The sequence below is a fragment of the Drosophila pseudoobscura genome, chromosome X (assembly GCF_009870125.1).
Source record: "Drosophila pseudoobscura strain MV-25-SWS-2005 chromosome X, UCI_Dpse_MV25, whole genome shotgun sequence".
Taxonomy (NCBI): Eukaryota; Metazoa; Arthropoda; class Insecta; order Diptera; family Drosophilidae; genus Drosophila; species Drosophila pseudoobscura.
The window spans coordinates 39,843,058-39,868,569 of record NC_046683.1 but is presented as its reverse complement, the minus strand read 5'-3'; the positions used below and the strand labels follow the sequence as shown (position 1 = coordinate 39,868,569).

The 25,512-nt window shown below is 50.2% G+C and overlaps 2 protein-coding genes across 2 annotated transcripts; both read left to right on the top strand.

Moving 5' to 3' along the window:
* The first annotated feature begins 806 nt into the window (after nucleotides 1–806).
* Nucleotides 807–17,571, top strand: LOC4815429 (uncharacterized). The gene is made up of 3 exons (XM_001355435.4): nucleotides 807–944; nucleotides 14,196–14,477; nucleotides 14,549–17,571. Exons 2-3 carry the CDS (start codon nucleotides 14,249–14,251, stop codon nucleotides 16,003–16,005), a joined length of 1,686 nt encoding a protein of 561 aa, XP_001355471.3. The 5' UTR covers nucleotides 807–944; nucleotides 14,196–14,248; the 3' UTR covers nucleotides 16,006–17,571.
* Nucleotides 17,572–24,162: 6,591 nt separating this feature from the next.
* Nucleotides 24,163–25,466, top strand: Scsalpha2 (Succinyl-coenzyme A synthetase alpha subunit 2). The gene has a single exon (XM_002133598.3). It carries the CDS (start codon nucleotides 24,360–24,362, stop codon nucleotides 25,386–25,388), a length of 1,029 nt encoding a protein of 342 aa, XP_002133634.2. The 5' UTR covers nucleotides 24,163–24,359; the 3' UTR covers nucleotides 25,389–25,466.
* Nucleotides 25,467–25,512: the final 46 nt, after the last annotated feature.

Below are 25,512 nucleotides of genomic sequence, written 5' to 3'. Positions count from 1 at the left end.
AACGCCAATTGCAATTGTTTTTAATAATTCACTTTCACTTTTTGTCGCGAACCGTGGAAAAACCTTGAACCACATTTCCACGAGCACTCCCACACCTGACTGTATCCCTGTATCGCTGTATCGCTGTATCTCTGTATCTGTAGCTTATGAGTACGAGTGTACGAGTGTGAGTGTGCACTGAAGCACTGAAGGCCGCACGGAAGCGAACCACAGGAACCCTCCCGCTGTTCCTTTAGATCCAGCAACTGGGGGAACGGCTCTTAAATACGTAAACATTCTGGCATAGAGCGTCTTGCAATAGCACTCCTCGGTCGCACGGTCCTCGGTCATGCAGCAGGTCACTTCGGTCTGCGGCTGAGCAGCGTCTCTTCCGCTTAATGTCCTTTCTTTTGTGGGTGTTCAGGTATTCCCCATACTCGTTTGCATATGCGATTGTCTCTCCTCGAAATGTATCCGCGTATCTGTGCGTGCTTTCAATTTGTATCTTTCTGTGGAGGGCAGCACTCGAGACACGAACGAACAGCAGTTGCTGCCGTTGCCGTTGCCGTTGCCGTTGCTGGTGCCACCGCCGCAAGAGGCAAATAAAATTAATGAGCTTAGAGGTAAACCAAAAACCCCAGGCCAAAAGCCGAGACAATGTTTTCGCAACTTCTCCCAAGACTCCCAAGACCCAGCCTCCTCGCTCTCCTTTTGTCGTCTTTAAGTCCTTTTAAATAAAGTCTACATTGGATATCCCCCTAGCAGCCTTTACAGCCTTCCCAGCCCCATCTCAAGAAGCGCTTTGCCTTTGTTTTATTTTCTTACAGCCACAGCAGTCGCCACGTCAGAAGCAGCCTTCAAAGAAGCAGCAGCAGTCCGAGCGGTCCTCAGCAGTCCACGTCGTTGCCGTCCCGTCTGGTCACCGTGTGGCACCATTTGCCAACGAGGAGAAGCGCATTCGTCAGGTAAGCCCATGGTCCAAGCGCCAAAGCCAATCCAATCCAATCTTCAGGGCGGGCTACAGGGATACAGGGCAGGGTCCACGACGGTACGATGTCGCTGACAGGAGCCTTGCGTTTTCGAGCAGCAGGCGACAAAACTGTCGAAAGACACTTTTTGCTTGGGATAGTGGAAGAATATTTAATCTAGTTCTTGGAACAGCAGGTCTCTTATCTTTATCTTATCCACCAGCGAGATTTCATAGATATCAAGCCAGAGAAAGAGCCTCAGATGCCATAATCTTGAGAAGATGGAAACAGCCCCAAGGTCGTCCGTCTGACGCATAGTTCTTGTCTGCTTCTGTAATCGTATATTATCTCGTGGAAGATCGGGCCAAGATTGTTTCCTTGTTTATCGCGTCGAATGTGGGATGGGATTCAAGAAAAAGAGACACAGATTTCTCTAGGTTTCACCGATACAAACGTTTCGAAGTATCTGTTCTTGAGGTAATACCCCCCCCCCCCCCCCTCACAATTGTTCCGGTGCACTTTTGTTCCATTCTATGGATTCCCTCTTTGAAAATGCATAACATTTGGTGTTCCATTCCATTGGTTCCCTCTCATTGTTCCAATGTTTCTCGGATGCCCTCTTTTGCGGGTGGATTGTATTCCAGAATCCCGAAAATCTGTTCTTATCAAATATATATAATATTTAAGCCTATTTATTGTATTTTAAGTTGTTCAATGTTCCGTTCAGTGTGCACTACCCCGGTACCCCGGTACCCCGGTACCCCTGCACCCCGGTACCCCGCTCCGATTCCCTCCCTTTCCTGTCCGTTCCTTTCCGGTCTCCTGCTCTCAAGTGGCAGCCCATGAAATGGCCAACGGGCACACATCATCCACTCCCCCTCCCGACTGTCGCTGCCAAAACAACAAGCATCCATCCCACACGCACACACACACACACACAACACACACACACACACACACAATGAACAATCCTGCAACAATCTGGACATCAAGCAACAGCACATCAAGGGGGCACAAGGGGCATACAACATGCTGCTGCTCGTGCTGCTCGTGCTGCTCGTGCTGCTGCCTCCCCTCGCATTAAACGTTTCGGTTTATAACGCTGACGGCAGCCTTTCGAATGGAGGCTGCTGTGTTGTGCAGGTCCTGTTTGGTTTTTTTGGGTCGGAGTTTTTCGGTGTTTCGTTCTCTTTGATTTCTTTATCTTTTATCTGTTGGCGTTGGTCTTTTGGGGGGATAGCACAGCCGCTGACCCTGCCACACGTTGCCCGGGGCCCATTCGCATTATCGGCTGCACATTATCTCTCTCCCTGGGTCTTCCCGGGTCTCCCCAGGCTCCCCAGGCTCCCCGCTCTGTCCATTGTTCCCCGCCCCGAGCAAACACACACTGACACTCGACTCATGCATCATCTAATTTATGGCCTAGACAGCGGACAAACAGGAGGTAATGGGGAGCATGGGCAGCTTGGGGAGCGTGGGGAGCGTGGGGCAAGCTGCTTTCATTTCATTAATTATGCAGCGAAAAATCAACAGGGGCAGGTGCCACTGGCACAGGCAGTGCCGTCGCCTTAGCTGGAGATGAGCTCGTGACACGAGCGGGATGCTCCATGGGCTACTCCATGTGATATAGTCTTGAACTCCTTCAAAGTAGCCTCCAGTGAGTCGGGGCTCCCAGTCTCAGGCTTCATTCGTTTCTCAGTCATCTCTTTGCCTTTGCGTATTGGAAGTGATTCCAAAGGTTCGAAAGGAGTCAACTCTGGCGTGAGTTCAGCTTTCGAATACTGTGGATTCCATGTGAAATCCACTCCAAAATATGTTCAGTAATAGGATCCCCAGATCGGTTTCAGCAGGCTCTTGCGGTAGGCCCCCCTCTCAGCAAATCCTCTGTCTGTATACGATATTTGCGTGCCCTCACGCGACCATCTCTGATTTGGTTGCTCGCCAAAAACTCCTTTCAGTTTCCCTCTCTGCCGCTCGTTTGCTTGCATTTTTTTGTGCGGCTTGAATTTGTTGTTTCTTGTTTCTTGTTTCTGTGGCTGTGGCTGTGTTTCTGCCACAAAATCTGTTTATGCGCCTCCAGCAAGCAGCTCCAGCTCCAGTTCCAGTCGTTGCCCCCCATCCTGCTGCTGCTGCGGCTGCTGCTGCTTCTCCTCCTGCCCTCCTTCCTCCACGGCATGGCAGGCCATGGACTGCATTTGACTTTTATATGCGAACTAATTCATGAAAAATGCATCATGCCTGCTGCTCGCTCGCTCGACTGCTTCTTGCTGCTGCTTGCCGGGGGCTGGCTCTTGGAGCTGAGAGCTGGGAGCAGGGAGCTGGGAGCAGGGAGCTGGGAGCTGGAGTTTGAAGCCTAAATGAAGAAAAACCGGCCACCATAAATCGTTGTCGTTTGTTGTCGTCATCGGAGTTGAAGTTGCTGCTGCGGCTGCGGCTGCGGCTGCTGCAGCAAATGCGAATGTGAGTGCAGTTTGTGAATGGCAAAACGCCGAATGGCAGCGCAGCTGCGAGACGACTCCATCCCGACTCGCATCTCCGGAGTGCAGTACGCTCTCTGTGAATCCCTCTCTCTCTCTCTCTCTCTCTGTCTCTCTCTCTCTCTTTCTGGGGTTCTTGCCCCTCTTTTTGTTCGTGTGGCAAATAATTAAATTAAGATTTTTATGGCTTAATTGGATGTTTGTCGTCAAGTGACGAACGACTTCCATGGCCCGTTACATTTTGCATGGTTTTGTGGCTCTGCGGCCACAGCTTGCAGCATGGGGCATGGAGCTGGCAGCAAGTGAAAGGCAAAACTCCATCCAGTACCCAGCACTCCGTTGCGGGGGTGGGTGGTCTCTGCGCTCCGCTTTGATCGCCAGTGGACACTGGACACTGGACACTGGACATTGGACGTGGAATGGAGTGGCAGATAGAGAGGTCTGAGACTGGTTGGTTGGCCACAATTGGTCGCAACAAAAAGGTTCTAAGAAATGTCAAACGTTGCGGCAGATCTGCTCTGCTGCCATGTGGTGCCACTCGATGGTTGCTCTTGTTTCGATTGTTTCGAGGAATCGATGCATTCAACTCTGGCATTCACTCGTAAGATGCCCTCGTTGCAGCTTTTTTCCCAAAGATTCTCATGAAGTGATCCACAACAAGTAAATACAAAGCAATAGCCCTAGTCGGGGAGACTTTGTCACGCACACGACATGCATTTTGTATTGGAACTGCCGTCTAGAGACTCTCTGCCGTGGTAGAGACTGAAGCTCTTGTTTCTGCATCCTTCCTTGGCCAGCATTTTCTGTGTGCGACATTCCTTACGCTCATCCGTGCCTCAGTGCCCCCGATTCTGTTTCTGTTTCTGTTTGCTGTTTGCTGCCTTTTGGGGTTACCTGAAATCTGCACATAATCTAAGCTCACGACACGACAACGACGGCCGCTGCAATCCTTGAACTTTTCTGTTCTGTTTCGCTTTTCAAATATGCATGGCGGCATGACAAAGTCGCGTCGTGGGTCAGGCAGAATGCAGCAATGGTGGGGCATGGGGCATGGGGTAGCAGTTTGCTTGCAGACGAAGGCCCAGCAGAAGGTGGCATGGTGGCTTGGTGGCAGGGGGACCCTGCTGATGCTGCCGCCTGGCGGATGCGATGGGATGGTAGGTTGCTTTTGCATTTGGCTTTCATTAACATGCAGTTGACTTTGGGTCCGGGCATCGCCATCGTTGCCATCAAAAGCATAAATTCCATATGCAAATTGCACGGAAAGGAGGGAAGGAGAGCGGGCGGTCGGCTCGGTGGCTTACTGTTGGTGTGCCCCATGCCTCACTTTCTGCGCCCCATGCCACCCCGTTCCACTGTGCCTGACACGCGGGCTACAAAGGCAGCGCCAAAGCCGAGCCCGCAACCAAGAATGAAAGAAAAGTAAGACCCGAACACAGCCTCCGCCTCCGCCTCCGCCTGCGCCACAAAACTTTTCCAAGATGAAAACTCAAAATGAACCGAAACTGGACTTCAGCGGAGGATCTCTGCCGGACCCTCAAAAGAAGGGAACTTCGCTCACAGACGCGCGCCTGCCCCCTGCCACGGAGGCGCGGAGGGGAGCAGTGCTGGCCCCACAAAACGGGGTGTGCCTTTTGGTGAGGGGTGAGAGGTGCAGGCACCGCCCCCCCCCCCCCCCCCTGTTGCTGTGTGCTCTGAGCTCTTAGCTCTCCTGCCACTGTCTTTGTTGGCGCTTCTCTCTCTCACCGACAAACGAAATGGCTTCCATTTGCGTGGTAGTGTCACACGGTGCCATTTCTCCATGAATTCATTGTTTTTGGCAATTAAAAGGCATTCGCTTGTCATTAGGACAGTGCGTTATGTTACTTTACGTATTTTTCCTACGTTGCGTAGTGCATTTTGTTGTGACTGTACAATAATTAAGCGAAAAATAGTCTTGCAAATAGTTCTCGCCATACTGGCATGCGGCCAGTGCTGCCAATCTGCCAGTGCTACCACTTCGTGCTCGTTGGACAACGTGGCTCTGTTGATCGTTCTGCTGAACCGAAGAGCAATGCCACCTTCGTGTCTGTTTATCGTTCTCGTTTTCATGGTTGTGCTGGCGATCGACAAACGAGGCTGATCGGATTCACTGTTCTACAAGTATGATGACATGCATGAAATGCAGCCAGAAAAACGGGTAACAACGCATAAGCAAGAGCCAAATGCATCCAAAGAAAGTGTCCAAGGACAGAGATAGTAAGCACAACATTTCATTGCACGCCTGCGAGCCAACGAATGGAAAACACCACAAAGGGGGGTCCTCCCGGGAGTCCCCCGCTCAAGCGCTTAATTATAGGGACTGCCTCCAGGACTACAATAATAATTTAATTTCAACGTCACGTAGTGCGTCCCAACGTCATTCTCTTACGTGGCGTAATCGTGATCAAAAATCGAAGCAATCGGCGGACGCCTATCACATGTCGCTATCACAGCCGCTGCCATCGTTCGCTGCATTCCTGCGATTTTGCAGACAAGTATTTTGCAATTTGTTCACGTAATTGTCTCACGTCAATAGAGAACGTAACGCCCAGCCCCCGCCCTTCTGATGCTGCTGGCGCCCGAGGGGGCTTAGCACCTGCCGCAGAAGAACGGAATCTATTGACTTATTGCCGCCACATTAAGCGGCAGAGGCATGGCAGGGGGAGGGAGAGAGAGGGGGAGATTCGTTCATTGCCCCACTATCCCCCCCCCCCCCCCCACAGCATTTCTCCCGCATGTCACACACAGCGTCTTGACAATTTTCGGCAAATGTTAGCTGAAGCGTTGCCTGCTGCACGTTGCACGTTGCATGTTGAACGGAGGATGGCACTGGAACCTGCAGTGGGACAAACTGTCGGTGGATACATCAGTGGAAGCATCAGCAGCAGCAGCAGCAGCATCCTTGGCGCATTGCAATCAAAGTCAGAGCCCAAATGACTGACAGCGAGACGAGAACTTACAGATACGCCATGTGTCTGTCTCTCTGTCTCTCTGTCTGTCTGTCTGTCTTTGCCGTGTCCCTTTCTGTATGCGTCATTCAAATGCCGTTGACAACTCGCAAAAGAGACCTCGAGACTGCGATTCTACTCCACTGAAGGGAGGAGGGAGGAGCGAGGAGCGAGGAGCGAGGAGCGACTGTCGCTCAGGGGACGACTCAGACTGAGACTCGACGACTGTCAGACAGGCACCATGCCACCGTGCCACCATGCCACCAGCCTAGCATTTGACTGCTTCCTTATGTTGTTAGCTGGAACGTGACAAGAAAATCAAATACGCAAGAGTCCACAACGACTCTCTGCCGAGTCTCCGTCGCCGACTCTCCGCCCCGCAGACAAGAGGGCGGACTCTCCTCTCGCAAGTCTTTGGGCTGCTGCTGTGCTGCATGTTGCATGTTCCCAGCACTGATTTCAGTGGCATGCAACAGCCAAAGCTAAACATTTCGTGTCGCATTTATAGACAACGTGCGGCCCAACGTTTTTCCTCAGCTTTTTTGCACTTTTTCAGCACATGGAATACCCTTTTGCGGTGAGGCGAGTCCCATTCGATAAGAAGGAACGGAATCCCTCTATATCTATCCGCCTGACACGGAAACAGTTGATGGAACAGATGGAATAGCTATAGCTATAGATTCTCTGAATTTATTGTACAAATTAACACCGAGAGGCACTGCTGAATAGATGATGATCTCACTTCGAATACAGAACTACAGAAACTATATTGAAGGCATTACCTACCGATGGGCGCTTCTGCGGGACGCGTAGCAAACAGGAACACAGGAAAGAAGAGCCAGGGATATGTGCATTTACAGATGGAATTACACATACCATTCGGACTACAAATATTACAGGCAGAACCGACCGAGGAGCGCTGCTGCATGCCATTTTCTCTGGCGAATACCGATATTTTAGGGTATTCTGCTCATCGGCCTTGCACCTTTCGATTTCCCGGGCTTTTGGGGGTTTTGTCTCGGGATAAACGTTGATTTGCTTCTCGTTGAAATTGTTTCCCAATTGCGTTTGCGTTGCTGTGTGTGCCCCTGCCACGCTGCTACGCTGCCACGCTGCCACACTGCCACATGTGTGGGTGTGTGTGTGGAGGAGTTGATGCTGCTCCCCCTGCAAATTGCCATAATGGGTTACCAGCAGCAGTAGAAGCAGTAGAAGCAGTCGGAGAAGAAGATGCGCCATACAGTCACAGCTAAAGCTACAGCTACAGATACAACTCAAAAGATACGAGATGCAGATACTAGCACGAGGAGTTGTGGTAGGAGCAGGCGGGCGGAGGGAGGCAAGATGTGCTGTGGGTCAAGGAATTGTCGTGCGCTTTGCCTCTGCCTCTCGCTCCCTCCCTATATCCCTCTCTTTGCGGCAATTGTTGGCATTATTCGGTTACGTAAGCAGCTGACGTAATTTATCAGCAGTCACGTAATGTCAACTATCTTGCAGATACATCCAACAGCTCTACAGCTCTACAGCTCTACAGCTCTACAGCTACAGCATCCAATCGTACGACGTGGAACGCCACTTACTTGTGGGGGGGTGTCGTGGGTGGATGGACGGGTGGGTGGTACTTATCGCAACAGCAGCCACACAAGTAGCATGCCTCCCCACGCCCACGCCCACGCCCACGCTTACACGTAACGTAAGCAAACGTAAGAGATAGGCGAAACAGGTCAAGAATGATAGCTACTCCAGAAAGGAAGAGATCGAAAGGTATTCCTGGAATAAAGATAACAGAAATGACATAACAAAAGAGTGCATATCTGAGAGTATTATCCGATCGATCAGATTGGGAGACCTGTACCCAAAGCCCATGAACGGATAACCTCTATTTGCCACCAATGTTGCTTGGGTTTCCTGCAGAGGAGACACTCCTCTATACTCGTATGATTATTAGTCTACACCTCAACATTGGTCAAGAGGAGATATATGTGGACTTATAGACTTATAGACTCCACGCCAGTGCTCGTTTATTTGGCAAATGGAATCTTCGAATCCCCGAATCATATGGCCCCTGACATTCATGAATGAATTTCTGCTGCAGTAGTGCTTGCCCCCCCGACCATGGCTCCTCGCCGCCTTCCCGAGGATGAGTATCCTGCGGATGCGGGCAAAAGTATCTCAACGTGAGTCTGGAGTGGTGCCGCAGTTCTTTTGGGCCCATCCACCGCGTCTCGGTCCCCGCTTCTCCGGCCATTCTGCATTATTAACATTTTGGTGGATGGACAAGGGCCATCCGCTCTGGGCGTAGTAGTGGGTGGGGCGTGTGGGCGTGGCCAGTGCCCCATTTGTATTGCGGCACACAGAATTGCTGCTGCGGCAGGAGCACACGGACGGGGGCAGGGCGGCCGGGCGGAAGGGCGGAAGGGCGGCAGGGCGGCAGGCATTGGGGGCCCTTTTTTCAATTTGCATATTGGCCATCGCCCGTCCCGTTTCATGTCTTTTGACAATTTGCCGCATTGTTTGGCTGTTGTTTGGTTGTTTGGTTGTTTGGCTGTTAATTGTTATAAATTTTAAATCACGGACAACAATTGCAGATTGTTTTTGCTGTAGTTGTAGTTGTTGCTGTTGCTGGGGGTTGCTGAATTTATGAGATACATTTGCTGTGTGTGTGTGTGTGTGTGTGTGTATGTGTGCCGCCACCACAGCCAGAGCACCACTTAAAGCCATAAATAGCCCCAACGCGAAAAATATAATCCGAATAATCAGAGTGCTTTTTGCATTACGACCCGAATTTCGATGGGGTGGGGGGGTGGGGGTTAATGGGTAGGCCAGCAGCACTTTAACCCCCCCCCCCCTTAACCCCCTCGCCATGAACCCGCCTCGCCTATATCTAGATATCGCATCCGATTCAGTGGAACACACATTTTGTGCATGTGATTATTCGCAAGTTTTTGGTGTTTGCCTCGTAATTGAAATTAAATGTTTCTTTTTCGGCAATATGCCGAGTGTTCGTGCCTGCCAGACCAGAACCCGGCCCGAAACATTTGGGAATAGAGCGCGGTGGAAACAGAAGGGAATGGAACAAGGGGAACACAAGTTCTCTGATAATGCATGGCTGGTTGGAATAGAATATAATGCAGCCAGAAGAATGGATAGACGTTCTTCAGAAATAGTGTCGAGTGGCACGCTGTGGCACAGTGATACGTACTCCATTCCCTCGGAGGAAAAGCCACCGAACGACACCCAAATGATTTAGTTTTAGCCAGGGAAAACCGTTCTTATAGAGAGGTTCGCATGGAGTCTCCTCAACCTTTTTGTACGATCTAACAGCAGTGCGGGGATCCCCGGGAGGGGGTCTCGTTGGGGAGCAGATTTGCAAGGTTGAAAGATACACAAGACACCTATTGACTTATGGCACATATCTGTGAAAGATACTTGGAACGAGGGCGCATCCGAAATCGTCTGAGAACTGCCAAATATTTGCTTAAGATTTTCACATGTTTCTCCACAAATAATGAATAAATTCGGCAGATACTTAACTATCTTTTCAGTGAACACGCTTTGCGAAGTATCTACATATGTATCTGTTAATGTTGCGCTTCTTATCGTTGCCATAGATCTATACATAAGAGTACATCCATAATTTTCTTTAATATCTGTAATTCAATTTTCTCAGAATTTGCCTGTGTTTGTCTGCGAAATGTATCTGTGGGAGGCGAGAACGTGGTGGAGGAGCAGCGGCAGCATCAGGAGCACAAAAATTTCATTTGCCATCCGAAAATCAACTTAGGCGACATATTGAGAAATCATTTTGCTATCAATCGTTGTGGGGGCGGGGAGGGGAGGGGAGGGGAGGGGAAGCCATCCCCCGGTCCACGTGGTGTTGCAGCAGCAGCACTGTTCGTGTGTGTTTTGGGGGCACGGAAACACAGCCGCACACGTACGCAAATAAAAGGATGTGAGGCGAATTAAAATCGCACACGCAGCGGCAGCAACGGAAGATTCGGATACAGATACAGATACAGATACAGATACAGGGATACATATGCTGCCAGCAGCAGCAGCAGCAGCGTATCTGTAAGATACACAGGCACACGAAAGATACTTAAGTTCATTTGCGCCACTTTGCGTCTTCTCGTGCATTTTAAATGCGTTCGTTCGACTTTTCCTGGTTTGGTTTTGGGTTGGTGCTGGCTTTGTCTTCACACAGATACATTTGTCTCTGTATTTGTATCTGTATCTGTATCTGTATCTGTGACGTGTGAAGTGTGATGTGCGAGCAATCGAACGGATCTTTGTGCCACTTTGTGCGCTGTTCTGTGCTGCGGCACTCATTTGGATTCTTTCTACTTTACTCTACTCCCATTCCATTTAATTTAATTTCAAGCCAGGTCTGTGCTCCACTCTCTGCCTTCGGGCACTCGGCGGACTCTGCCCCAACGTCTTGGCCAGCGGATGGATGGAGGATGAATAGTTTGAGGCGTCTTCGGGGGGAGAGTCCCAGCCACAGCCACAGCCACAGACCCAGACCCAGACACCCATCTATAGATACACATGTGTATCTGATTTGCATTTAACGATGATTTCCAACGACTGCGATGCTGCTACCTCTCTGGGTGACTCATCTTTGCAGTTGTCCGACGGACGGTGCCACCTGTAGTATGCCGAGTGTGCACTCTTCCAACAATAGACGTCCCCGTCTGTCTATAAATAGAATGCTAATGAATCTCTCTCTCTCTCTCTCTATGCCACGAGCATAAATCAATCAGAGGGCCACAAAAAACAATCACCACAAAAACGAGTTATGATCATAAACGGAATGTGACAGCATTTATAGATATTACGTAGGCCCGCAAGAGCCGCGTAGATAAACACAGCGATACTCGCACTCACCCTCCCCGGGAGTCAAGTATCTCATGGATATTCTTAGCTGCTGTTTGTGGCCGACGGCGAGGGCTATATCGCATGGGATATTCTTCAGATATCCCCAAATATTATAGAATCAGCAGAAGAAGGGATATGGTCGGGGCGTACAGAGGGTGGGCTGGTCTTCACAGCAGAAGGGCTGTCGGGCCAGGTAGTATCTCTGAGATACGTTAGTATCTTCTTGTGCCTTTTCTCTGGCAGTGATTTTGAGAGTATCTTGAATGTACATCGCTGTGATGTATCCATTAAGAACTCCTTGCATCTCGGATCTGGGATCTCTGTTTCCGATCAAGTCTTCCAATCAATCTGTAACTGTAGTCCACCGCGCGTGGCACATTCCCGTTTGATATTCCATCCGTTCTAACGCTCGCTGGCCTGAACCCATAGATCATTGAACTGAAGCCCCAACAGAGAAAGACAGAGGGGGAAAGAGATCCAATCCAATCCCAAGCCAAAGCCAAAGCCAACACCAGATCCCAAATCAATCTTTGAGGTCTGTTTTCCGTTTAATTGCTGTTTGGTGGGGGGTGGGGGGAGAGACTCTACCTCCACCTCTACCTCTACCTCTGGCTCTGGCTCTGGCTCTGTCGCTGGAGTCATTGTAAAAGTCATTGAGGCTCATTGACCCATTTTGGTAGCCACCGAACACCCAATAGCGAATACCTAGCAGCAGCAGCAGCACCACCGCCACCGAAGGCATCATTAAAATTTGTGTACCGCTTGCCACTCGATCGTCTCTGGGTCCGACACACAAACCCGCCCCGGCATTCACAGATCGAACCTGTTTTGCCTAGCAAATTAAGAGCCAAACAACCAGCGGCGGCCAACAACCAGAACAAGCGACGAGAAGTTGCCCCTGTCTTTGGCCCTGCCTCTGGCTGTGGCTCCGTCTTTGGCTCTGTCTTTGGCTGTTGTTCTGGCTTTTAAGAAGCAAATAATCGCATAGCCATGACGCGTATCTTAATGGCAAATTGACCCAAATCGTTTTTCGGGGCTTCAGTCTTAGAATTTTTAAAGCCCAGAACGTGAAGGTACGTGAAGGTACGTGAAGTGGAGGCCGAAGACTCTTGCTCGGATGATAAATGATCCATCTCCCGGGCGGATCCAGCATGCGGACTCCAAGTGCCTCGAAGTGCCATGAACCCGATTTTCCCTCATCAGATGAAGCCGAGAGAGTTTTTGGGGGTTAATCAACCAGTCCCCCGGCCCCCTCTCCAGTCGCTCCTCCTCTGCACATTTCACGTGCAGCAACAACAGCCCGGCGGCATCAGAGCACACTCTCACCCTTTCGGTTGAAAGCTTGTTTGTTGTTTGTTTGTTGCAACATCTGCCACAGCAAGAGTGTATCTCAGTTCGTGTCTCTGTTGTTTCTGTTGCCTCTGTGTGCGTGTGCATGTGCGTGTGCATGTGCGTGTGTGTGCCAAAGTTGGCGGCGCATGCAAATGAAATGGAAAACACTTGAGGAAAAACTCTCGACTGCTTGCTGCTGGCTGCCAGCCACACAGGCAAATGTTGCACACACAACTTTTTGATTCAACTAAAACAAACTAAAGCGATCTGAATGCGAAGGGAGGATGGAGGATGGTGCACGGGCGAGGGGATGGTGTTTGTAGAGGGCGGAGGGCAGAAGACAGAAGGTACCAGAGGCTGCAGAAGGAGCTTTGTGGCAAGGAAATGAGCTGGACATGCAATTTGCTTTAAAGCGGAGAGGAGCGCGGGAAAGGGTTCTCCTGGAGGATGTGGTGGCACTCGTATCCCGCTGTCATCAGTGGCCGCAGTGGATAAGGGATAATGGATAATGGCATTCCATCTGTGGGCAAGGCTGGGAGACAATGAGCAAAGATAGGGAATGAGGGATACTCCAATGATGGATTCTTGAATGATAGAAAATGAAAGGCCCAGAACAGTGGACACAGAGCACAGACAAAGGAAGAAGGCAGGATGCACTATCCTTCCATGTCATAAATATTCGAAAGCCCCGACGCCAGAGACACAGTGCTGTGGCTGGTGTTGCTGGTGTTGCTGCTGGATGAGGAATCGCACCCATCGCACGCACAAGAATACAAGATACAGGCACTAGGCGCAGCGGAAAGGCAAACAGATTTTCGCCTGAACTGTGGCCGCAGAGTCCTTTGGGCCACGGACTCGGACTCGGACACGGACACGGACAGAGGCACTGGGTGCCGCCCGCTTGTAATCGTCTAGGCAGAGGTGGCATAAGCCAGGCATAATGACACACAAAGCAGAAGGACATGCAACGGGGAAGGAGAGCCAGAGGGAGGGGAGCAGGCGCACGAGACGGAGAGGGAGAGGGAGAGAGAGGGAATGCAAATGAAATGTTGGCCTTGGGGCACAGTAGACGCCACAGAAGAGAGCAGAGTGCTAAAATATAAGAGCGGAAATATCTAAAGGGTAAACTACGGATGACAGCCGGTTGGGGGGCAGAAATCGAATGAATGCACGGAACCATTCAGCGATTAATTGGTGGAGGCACAGGAGAATTCCTTCTATTGGTACTCCTTGCCTTTGGGCACCAGTTGTTCCTGCCACAAAGCCCACTGTGCCGCCTGCCGCCTTCCACCTGCCACCGGCTTCCTGCGGTCTACAGCGTTCTGTGGCATTTTTAGATTGTTTTCCATTAGGCAAAAAGACACCTACTCCTGCTCCTGCTCCTGCTCCTCTTTTCGCTTCTCTGCCTTCAAGAGAGGAGAAATATGTCAACGCCCAGGGCGTTGGCAGGAAAAACCAAAACGGAAGCGGAAATAGCCGACGCCATATATAAAGATGAGTGACGACCATCGGAGGGGGGGATATAGATCCCCACTTAGTTCCCAGAGAATCTCCATTTAATGGCCAAATTCTTGCCCCATTTCTCATTGCAGTGAAGCCTCGCAGAAAAGTGTAAGCGAAAAGGGAGGCAAAAGAACCCGACGCCATGGCCCACTCCAAGGTGATCCTGAAGATCCTCTTCTCGCTCTGCGTGTGGTCGTTCGTGATCATTGGGCTGTTCAAGATGCACGGCACGAACCTAGTGCCGCAGGAGTACCAGCAAGTGCCGCTCAACGGCCGGATACTGCTGCAGAAGGACATGCGGTACGCGGAGACGACGTCCACGACGACAGACCACTTCGACCCCAGCGAGATACTGGTAGACAATCGCACAGGTAAGGCCCACAGAGTAACACCCAATCACCCATTGCCGTGGATCTCCATTCTCATACGTATCTTTGTGCAGCCATGGACGATGATCAGCTCGTGCGGGACGTGGAGTCCCGGATACCCTCGCTGCCGATTGCCTACTGGAGCAAGAACAAGAACTTTCTGCAGCAGAAGTCGTCGACCTGCGCCAAGTATCCGTCGATCTTCGAGCTGGAGTTCAACAACATCTACTGGCAGACGCTGCGCACAACGAATGGGACCTTCCAGCTGTTCGGGGCCTACTACGACATCCGGCGCACCTCGCTGCTGGGGCCCACGGTGCGGATCCTGGGCATGATCGACCGCATCGAGCCGAAGGTGAAGACCTACTGCCAGTTCTGGTTCGACGGCCAGAAGGAGCCGTTCATCGTGAAGACGTTCGAGTACAAGTACATCTGGTACAACAAGTGGGGCAACTACAAGCAGGGCATCTACCAGCCGTATCTGATCGCCTGCCAGATACCGAAGCCCTTCCACGGCGTTGTGCCCAGCTCCGTGTCGATGGTGGAGAAGGAGTGCGACACGGCGACCAACAATCTGCGGGTGATCTACAACCGTCCGCCCGACGACCAAAAGAAGGGCTTTGCCGTCTGCGTCAAGGGGCTGGACTTCCTGTACGACGACCTGAGTGTGCGCCTCATCGAGTGGATCGAGATGCTGAACATCCTGGGGGCCGACAAGATTTACTTCTACAACCTGCAGGTCCACCCGAACATCACCAAGGTCCTCAGCCACTACGAGCAGGAGGGCAAGGTCCAGGTCATCCCCCTGACCCTGCCCGGCGGCCAGCCGAACGTCCCCGGCTTCCAGCATCTGTACCTCACGAAGAAGACCAACCACAAGCGTCAGAACGAGGTGATTCCCTACAACGATTGCCTGTACAAGAACCTCTATCTGTACGACTACATTGCTCTGCTGGACATTGACGAGGTGATCATGCCCAAGGGCAACGCGGTCCTGTGGTCGGAGCTGATGGAGAAGGTGCGCCCCGAGTCGCGGAAGATCAAGCCGGACGGCTTCCACAGCTACAACTTCCGGAACGTGTACTTCCTGGACGACCAGCAGCACGAGCACGGCTGGCACAAGGACATCCCCAAGTACATGCACATGCTGCAGCATGTGCATCGCGCCAAGAACTACACGAAGCCCAACCAGTACGTCAAGTGCTTCCACGACCCGGAGCGTGTGCTCACCCTCCACAACCATTTCCCGCTGAGCTGCCTGGGCGGCGTCTGCAAGTCCTATCCCGTGGACACGCAGGACGCCCAGCTGCAGCACTATCGCGCCGACTGCGTGAAGACGCTCAAGAAGAGCTGCGAGGAGTACCGCGAGAACTCGGTGGAGGACAAGACCATCTGGAAATACAAGGACGAGCTGATTCGGCGCACCATTAAGGCCTTGGACACGCTTGGGTTCTTCCGGCGCAGCGGCCTGGGCTCTGGCTCGGGCAGCAGCAGCGGCCTCGGGGCCACCACCCACTCGACGGAGCGGTGATTCGGACTCCTCGGCGGCGGCGGGTATGGCGGCGGCTGGTCCTGGCCCTGGATGCCGCAAGCAACGCAGTACGTCGAGGCCGCCGGTGGCGACAGTAGTCTGGGCAACGAGGAGTTCTTTGTCTAAGGAAAAGATAGAGGGAAGATACTCGTATCGGTCGCATCTATTGGATATCGGATAAAGATTCGATTGCTGGATGCTGATGTTGCGTTCCTGAACCCGTCCTCTCGCTTCTGTGTTTTGAGCTCAACTTTTATCTGTATTTCTGTATTATAGAAAGGGTCCCTCCCCACCCCGCCCCACAAACACACACACACACACACTCACATTCGCTCATCCTAAGACCCCTCCATTATCCCTCAGACTCAGATCTAAGTTTAGTTATAGTTATAGATACATTATACTCGTAATGGAAAGAGAGCGGAGCGAAACACTTTTGAAATTGTGCCTTCAACACCCTGGAAACCCGGAACCCTGGAACCCCGGAACACTGGAACCCTGGATTCCCCTTCCTTTCTCTGGAGATTTCACACTCACACACATACGATACGTCACAAAGGACCCCTGGCCCACTTTAAGGATATTTCACGAGTTCCACAGAAAACAGAAGCAGAAGAAATGCAGATGGAAAATTATGCGAAAAGAAAGAAAAAGAAACCTAAACTAAGTTCAAGACTGATGTTTATTGATAATTAAATGAAGAATTTCATGAAAATTTGTTTTCACATTCGGATAGAATCGATATTATTGTTGTTGTATAGGCAATTAAAGGGCCACACACCTTATAGGAAAAGGAGGCCTGCCCCCTATTCTTCTTCTTCGATAAAAAGAAAAGAAAATCGTATACATATATCACTAAATGCTAAGCAAAGAAGCGAACGAAAAACGAAATGGAAAGAGAACGAGAGAAAACCAAGAACAAAAGTTTGAGTTGTAAAACTGTAAATAGGAAAATTGTTAAACGGAAAACCATTAAGATAAAACCTATGCCTAAACTAAGGATAAAGCCGTCTAAGAAACGGATAAAACTATATGGAAAGAGGATAAAGGAGAGGTGTTTGTCCCCCCTTATATCCATCCCATTATTATTATTCTTTCCTATTCCTATTCCTATTCCCATCCATTTATTGTATTGTATTGTATTTTATGTTTTTTTAACCTGTACAGATTCCTTATGTATTTTTACTTTATATACTATGCACATGTATGTGTGTATGTTTTTTTTTTTTTAATAGCAGCTTAGTCAATTTGTTGGAGCGTGGAAGTCGGTGTAAAAATTCTGTTGCATGCGCATCATCCATGTTGCATCCACTAAAAGTACTCTACTATGCATACACACACAGATACACAATACATATTAAACATAATATTATATACATACATACCTAGTAATTCACACTGGAATGTACTCTAATGTTAGTTGTTTAGCCATGTAAGGAGATCGGATCACACCGTGTGAAGGAAAACCCCAACATTTCTTGACTCATTTTTTTTGCGTAGCTAATAACACAATTGATATGAAAACGAAAAGTGATTGAAGAATAAAATTTCCAAAAAAAAACCAAAGCCAACCCAATGGGTGTTTCGTTTTTGACTGGGGGAAGAAAGGGATTATCCCTTTGCCCTATCCCCAGACGCTGCCTCTGCCCCCCTCTTCATCTCCCTCTTCCAGTTGAGTGGCTGCACCTTGACTGCGTCCAGCTCAGACCCAGACTCAGACCCAGTCCAAGGCGAATCCTCGGCTGAGGCGACTGGAGAGCGTGCCGAAGACGTGAGACACAAAACTTCGTGGAATGCAAACAACAAAGCATTTATTCTCGGGCATAAATGAATCCACTTACGCACAACTTGGCAGAGAGGGTGGCTGGGATACCTTAAGCCACTGCACACAAACTTCTTTGGGGCTGCCCAAGGAGCCAACTAACAAAAGTTGCCCAAGGAGCAGGAAATGGAAGGACCGAGACCGAGACCGAGACGGAGACCGAGACCGGGCCCGGGACCGGGACTGGGACTGGGACCGGGACGGACCAAAGCAGGAGTCGAGAGGCGAAGAAATTTGTATAAACGCAACTTAAGTGAGCATTAAACACGCTCCACTGGAGGACCAGCAGCAGCAGCAGAAGCACCGCCACCAACACCGAGCGAAAAGGATACCAGATACTCGTTGAGTATGCAACAGGCAAAATGAAGCATCTCAGGCAATGCCAACCATTGAAAATACATACTCGTTATATATATGTATATCTTCTCGAATATCTCTTTGTACTCTTTGGGAGGCGCATCTTTTTTTGTCAGTGCAGCAGCAGGACCATAACGTGGAGGTCCTTTTCTCCGTTGCGTCGAGTCTAAGTTGGTTAATAAACATTACCAACGCCACAAAAACCATTTACGTGAACTATTAAAATTCCGCAGCATTTAGGGTTGCCTACTCCTTCATTCCTCCAGAGCCATCCTTGGCCTTGTTTCACGATTATGTTTATTTATATGGCACACACACACGCGCACGCACACCCAAGAGAGAAGATGGGCCATGGGTCCTGAATGCTGTTATGGAGTCTGTTTATGGACTGCAGGACCGCCGCACTCGTACCCCTTTCGGCTGGTGGAAACATACACCACATGGCCGCCCAGGAGATGGAGTTGCTGCTGCTGCTGCTGCTACTGCTGCTGCTGATGATGTTTATGATTGCCCTGGCAGATGAGCATGGGGAGGCCATAAGGTTACACTTATTGTTAAGTTGGTTAACACTTTGCATTCCGCTCAAGAGGCATAGGACATTGGATTAAAATATACGAGAAAAACTTGTGCAAAGGGCACAGGCCAACATCCATGGGGAGGACTATCTTTATACGATTCTCGTCCCCTCGTATTTCCATGCAAATTTGACAAACTAATTAAAGTTTCACCCACCGCATCGCTCTTTCCTCTGTTTGAAATGGAATGGCAATGTGAACAGACATTATAATGCATGCGCATAAATCCTGGGATAAAGAGCCGCGGCTTAAATATTAAAATCTGCAATTACATAGCAGCCAATCCCCACAGGTGGGCATTCTCCCAGGCACCAGGACTGCAATGGTGGATGGCGGGGATGGGTATGGGGATGGGGATGGATGGAAGTGTGAGGATGTGAGCTCTGGTCCAGGGGCGTTAACAACTCAAAAAACCACATAAAATGCATGCTCTGCGGTCAGTCAGTTTGGTTGATTTGTTGGTTAACACACATTTCCACAATTTCCACATTTCCATGTATGACGAAAGAACCCCAGGGCGGATGCTGGCACACTGCGGGAAAATGCGACGTCTGGTAACGTGGCTATGTATCCCAGTTAAAGATGATCTACATAGATCTAAGCGATTGGGCCTCGGAGTGGATTCTTCAGACTGAAAACTGAAGACTGGATCTTCCGTAAACTCTGGATAAATATGTCCCCGACCATGGTCAGTGGTTACATTCCGAAACAATGACATATGAACATCCGATAGACAGTCTGTAGCCTTGCGATCCTGAGAAAATAGGACCTTCGGATATCTGGTTCTATTTGGCTAACGCACCCGAACATTTGGCTATAAAAATAATATTAATACTGGGTTTTTTCTAAGCGGTATATCGCTTGGCATGCGATTACATTTTTTTATGATTAAATGGCAAAAAATCGACCTCCATTTCGTAATAGCCTATGGCTCTATGCACATATTTGGTTCTTTTGTGCAACAATTGGATATTTCATATTTCGAAGTATCTTTTGGGGATAAATAAAGCAACAATTTTCGAAGTGTCTTGTAGGGATTTTAAGATTTAATAAATTTGAAGTATCTTTTGGGATTTCGGAAGCTAACAGTTTCGAAGTATCTTTTGTGGATAGTAAATACGGTCTGCAAATAATGTAAAAGCACGTAGAATTCATAGAATTGCCACCGTATCGTTGATATTGATATTTTTATGCTGATCGAAAGTCTGGATCCCTACGAGCCTGGGAAAGTATTGGCATGCAAAGACCTTCCATCGGATCTTAATCAAGCGCGTATGATCCCAGAACGTTTTCGGTGGATTTTTTTTCAGTGAAAAAAAAGGCTTTTCCGCATCATCATTCATCCTCAGCTGTAGCCTATATATTCCACTAGTATTTGCAGGTGCCTGGGCCTGGGCCTGAGTCTGGGCCTCGGCGCCAACAGATATTTGCTTAGTTCTTTCTGTGTCGTTCCTGGAGTCCGGTCCACATCCATGCACTCCTCTACATTGCATCCGTGGAACTGCAACTGCAACTGCAGGAACTACAGCTGGCAACTGGCAGCTCGGAATCGGAATCTGAATCTGGGCTCTCATCTCAATTTGAATTTGAATGGAGATGGCGTTTGATTTTTGACTCGTCTAATTATGACAGTGGCCACCCTTCCTATATGTGTGCGCGCATGTGTGTGTGTGTGTATGAGGGAGTGGGATCGGGAGGATGTATATGTGTGTGAGAGATTGGCAAACCAAACAGGAAATGCTAATTACATGTAAGTGTGCACTGTACTGCGAGGAGGCTTGGCTACACCCAAAGGCATATTAGGCAGAAGGTAAGGCATGTCTGTGTGTGGTGTATGCGACCCTACCTTACGATTGAGTACACGCTTGGCCCTGGCAGCTCTCCCCTTCTCCTTACCCACTCATTGATGGCTACAGTTGCCCGAATGCTGGCTCATGCAATATTATTACTCGCAATCTAATTAACCGCACAGCCGAGTCCCGTCGCAAGCCCCTCACCTCCCACTCACATACACACACACCTGGCCAATATTTGCAGCCACTGGTCATATCGAAATGGGCCCCACACACATACAGATGCACAGAGAGCCACACAATGGAAATTATACGCTTAATTGAGAACGGAATTCCACGCTAATTCAATTCACCCTTACCAGTGGCTGGGCTTGTGGGGTGGCTTTCGACTTTTGGCAGCAGCAACAGCAGCTCTTTGGGGGCTGCTAAGCTGCCACAGATTGGGGCGAAGGCTTAAAGCCGCATCAGCGCCAGTGTGGCTTTAACCCGAGCGATGGAGGGAGGAGGCAGCAGTGGGGTGGGGGGTTCATGGCTGTAGTCGATTCCGCTCAATAGCCGCCTGAAACTTACAATAAACCTACAGAATACACGCTGCAAATACATTTTTAAGAGCAATAATGGTGTTGTTTGATCAAATTATGCTACACATTTTACCGTTTTTGCTAGACAATGGATGTTGGAAAAGCCGCAGCCCACGCCTAGTGCGGGGCTTGAGGCAACATCCGGCTGTCACTTCAGCACCAGCTGGCGGCCTCCACTGCGGTGAGTGTGAGTGGTGCCAGTGACACACTTTCCGCTCCCATCGCCAGCTACTGCTGCAGCTCGAACTCCGAGTCCGGTTTCTCCTGGGGATCCTCCTGCTCCTCCATCTCCAACTCCAACTCCAACTGCAGCTCCATCCCTTCCTGCTTCTGCTTCTGCTCCATCTCCAGCTCCCTTTTTACCCTGTCGATTAGTCAATTATAGACAAATGGCCAGGGAGTTGTGTGCGCGGCACATTGTAAACAAGCCATCAATAGCAAAGAGGGTACAACGGGGAGCGCGAAACGGGGAACGTGAGATTGGAGCAGAGTTGAGATAAAAGAATTATGCATAGGCAGGATGCGATGGTGCCTCACAGTGCAACGGAGCAGAGGAATAGGAGGGGGTAGAACACATTCAGCACAAAAGACGACAACGGACCCGTACCCGGGGGCCAGCCTTCGGTCCGGAACGGAGCTTGAGGAGAGACTGACAAGGCAAGGCAAGGAAAGGAAACCACAAGCCACACAGAGAAATTGAAAAAAAAGAAACGCCAGAGAAAACAAGGTCCTGTCCGAACAAAGCACCTGCGTACGGGGATACCATAGAAAGGAGGGTTCCCCATGGAGCCAAGTGGTTCGACGAGGAATCCCCTTGCATCTGCGAAGCCAAACACAAAACGGAAATCAGAAAAAAGCAAAGAACAAAGAACAAAAGCGGAACGAGAGGAGTCCCCGAGAATGGGTTACGGGAGAACCATTTGTTTTGACTGTGGAAAATGGCTGGGAAAACCCGTAGAGAAGCTGTCCCTGCAGAACGGAGAAGGCGGAGAGCGGGGAGCGGGGGAGCGGGGAGAGTCGCATGCTTAGCGACGGTGTCGAGAGATAAACAAAAGTTCTCGGTGTCCGGGCCACAGAACAGAACAGAACAGAACAACAAAACAAAAATATTGAAATACGAGTAGTGTCCGCCGCCGGACTTCAAAGACCACAAATACACAGTGGAAGTCAGCGAATGAGCGACATTAGTTATCCTGAAAGTGGCACTAGAGGTCCATGGCCACAGATAAGCTTCACTGTACTTGTGCCTCTGGCTCGTCCTCCGGCTGGTCGAGGGTAGGAGAGTCAACTCTTCTGATCGTCGCCTGACCACACCATTTCCGCTGGCGCTCCCGACTACCGTCCCCCGACCACCACATCGTCCATTCATCCGATGGCCAAAACAGGCAACAAAATCTAGTTAATTGGGTAAAACGCTCTGCGGAAATTGAAAGCAAAAGCAAAAGCAAACGCAAAACGAATCGGGAAGTGGAGTTGAGTGGAGTGGAGTGGAGGGACAGAGCCAGAGCCACAAATGCAATAAATATCTAAATTTCGCCTCTGGCCGGGGCATTATTTATCGATTTATGCAAATTCTATGCGTACATTTTATCAATAAACAATAATAAATTAAAATCAACAATCACTGAAAGAGCACTCCTCCCACTCCCACTCCCACTCCCACTGCCACTGCCACTCTCTCTTTCGCTTTCTGTGGATGTGGTGTTTTTTGGGTAGATTCAAATTGAAAACGAAATTTATAAATGCAAATTGTCAGCGCCACCAAAAAATGCGCAAATATCTCCCCCATGTACGGACATACTCGTGCTACCATGTACATCTGGATAAGTGGGGTACATACATATAGTATCGTACACTGTACACTGTGCACTGTACATTGCTGTTGTATGTACAGACAATATATTCCGGTCCACCACATGGACAAATTTACGCCCAAATCGTGAATTTTTCTTGTTTGCAATCAAAAATGAAAGCATGGACAAAATAAAGATGGGCACAAGAGCAGAAGCACGAGCAGCAGCAGCAGAAGCAGGAGTTGGAGCTGGAGAGGAATGTCGGGTCGAGAAGAGCACACCCGATGGATGGCAAATGGAGCGCAAATGTGGAGGTAGCGATATTCCCAATGGAAAATTTGAGTCTCACAAATAGAAGGCGAACTGTTCTTAGCCTGAGCTTCTGCCCTTCTTCTGCTCTTTTATTGATCTATGAAGCGGTTCATGTACCCCTGACTTCATTTAAAGCTCAGAGCTTCATTCGAAGCTGAAGCACGGCTGATTGCAGTTTGCGATCGTGTGCGATGAGTGCCGCTTTCCCACCGGGTCACTTCGCCGAGCAATGGACTGCTGCTCTTGCTACCGTTTCCTGGCCTGCACTTGGACTCGACGCGAGAGACCACCTCCACGTGGATGTGGAGCTATTTTTGCATGCTTTTGTGCAACGCGCAAACAATTTGCATTTTCCATTTCAGCGTCAAATGAAATGTGTCCGACTGGTGCTGGTGCTGCTGGTGCTGCTGTTCTTTTTTGCCTTCCTTCGTTCCTGGGTTGGTGGTCAGTCAACGAATCCGGGGGCCATAGTGTGAGTCCATAAGAGGTGCTCCCCCCTGTTCAGACTTCTCCAGCAACAGCCAGCAACAGAGCAGAAGCAGAAACAGGAGCAGCCTGTGCCGGGGTCGGGGTCTGAGTAGGGGTCGGCATCGATGATTTATTGCACTTTTGACGTTATTGATATTTTATTTGCTTGCGATGAAGTCATTTAGTGCAGGCCGCACGTACAGAGCCGCTGGTCGGTCAATGATTTATGCTGACATCTCGGCCAAAGGAGGAAGCAGGAAGAAGCCAAGGGGGAAGTTGTTTCGATGCTCCTCAATCGGTAATTTCCAATCCTGCGGCCTGTACGAATACGTTGAGCAGAAAATCTGAAGAGTGTCTCTTCTCAAAAATGTAGCCAAGCAGCCGCTAGTGTTGGACAACGCCAGTGTGTCGCTAGTGTTGGTAGGACTCGAAACTGACTTGTCTTTGTGTGTCCTGTCAAAAAATTGTAGTCCGACAGACAGCACAAACATTTTCGGTCTTCGTTTCGATCGTTCTACTCTAAATCCAACAAAAACCACAGAGAGCTCTTTTGTTAGCCAGCGCGCAGATAAAAAGATAAAAGAGCGATAGAAAAGTGGTCTGAACACTCTACAAGCTCCACTCACCCTCCGCGTGATCCCCACAGACGAGATATGACCATGTCCAATTGGCGAGCAAGCGGCTGGTTGGCGCCCGCGCGGCTGCTTCGTGTGGTGCGCGGCAAGTCCGACTACAGCAAGACGGCCAAGAATCTGAAGATCAACAAGGAGACCAAGCTGCTGGTGCAGGGATTCACCGGCAAGCAGGCCACCTTCCACTCGCAGGAGGCCTTGAAGTACGGCACCAATGTGGTCGGTGGTGTGTCGCCCAAGAAGGGCGGCACCAAGCACCTGGACAAGCCGGTCTTCAAGAGCGTCGCGGAGGCGACGAAAGAGTTGAAGCCGGACGCCACCGTGATCTTCATTCCGCCGAGCAATGCCGCCGATGGCATCCGTTCGGCCATCGAGAGCGAGATCGGTCTGATCGTGGCCATCACGGAGGGCATACCGCAGGTGGACATGGTTCGCATCATGCAGATGCTGAACTGCCAGGAGAAATCCCGCCTCCTGGGCCCCAACTGCCCGGGCATCATCTCCCCCGATCAGTGCAAGATTGGCATCATGCCCGGCGACATCCACAAGCGCGGCTGCGTCGGCATCGTCTCCCGTTCGGGCACCCTCACCTACGAGGCCGTCCAGCAGACCACAAAGACCGGCCTCGGCCAGACGCTGTGCATCGGCTGTGGCGGCGACCCCTTCAACGGCACCAATTTCATCGATGGACTCAAGATCTTTCTGTCTGACCCCGAGACCAAGGGCATCATCCTCATTGGCGAGATCGGCGGCAGTGCCGAGGAGGACGCCGCCGAGTTCCTCAAGCAGCACAACTCCGGCTGCAAGGCCAAGCCCGTTGTCAGCTTCATTGCCGGACAGACCGCCCCGCCCGGCCGTCGCATGGGCCATGCGGGTGCCATCATTGCCGGCGGCAAGGGCACGGCCCCGGCCAAGGTGAAAGCACTGGAGAAGGCAGGCGTCATCGTGTCCCAAAATCCCTGCCACATGGGCTCCACCCTCTACAAGGAGATGCTGCGCCTCAAGCTCGTCCCCAAGAAAGAGGAGGCCGGCTCCAGCAACAAGAAGTAGGCCCAGAAGGATAGAAAGATTTCCGTTAAGGGTTCCCTTCAAGAGTTACAAATAAATAAAGAACATGCAATAGCCCAATCGATGGTTGATTTTGGGACTACCATAAGGTGGGATCTGTAAGGTC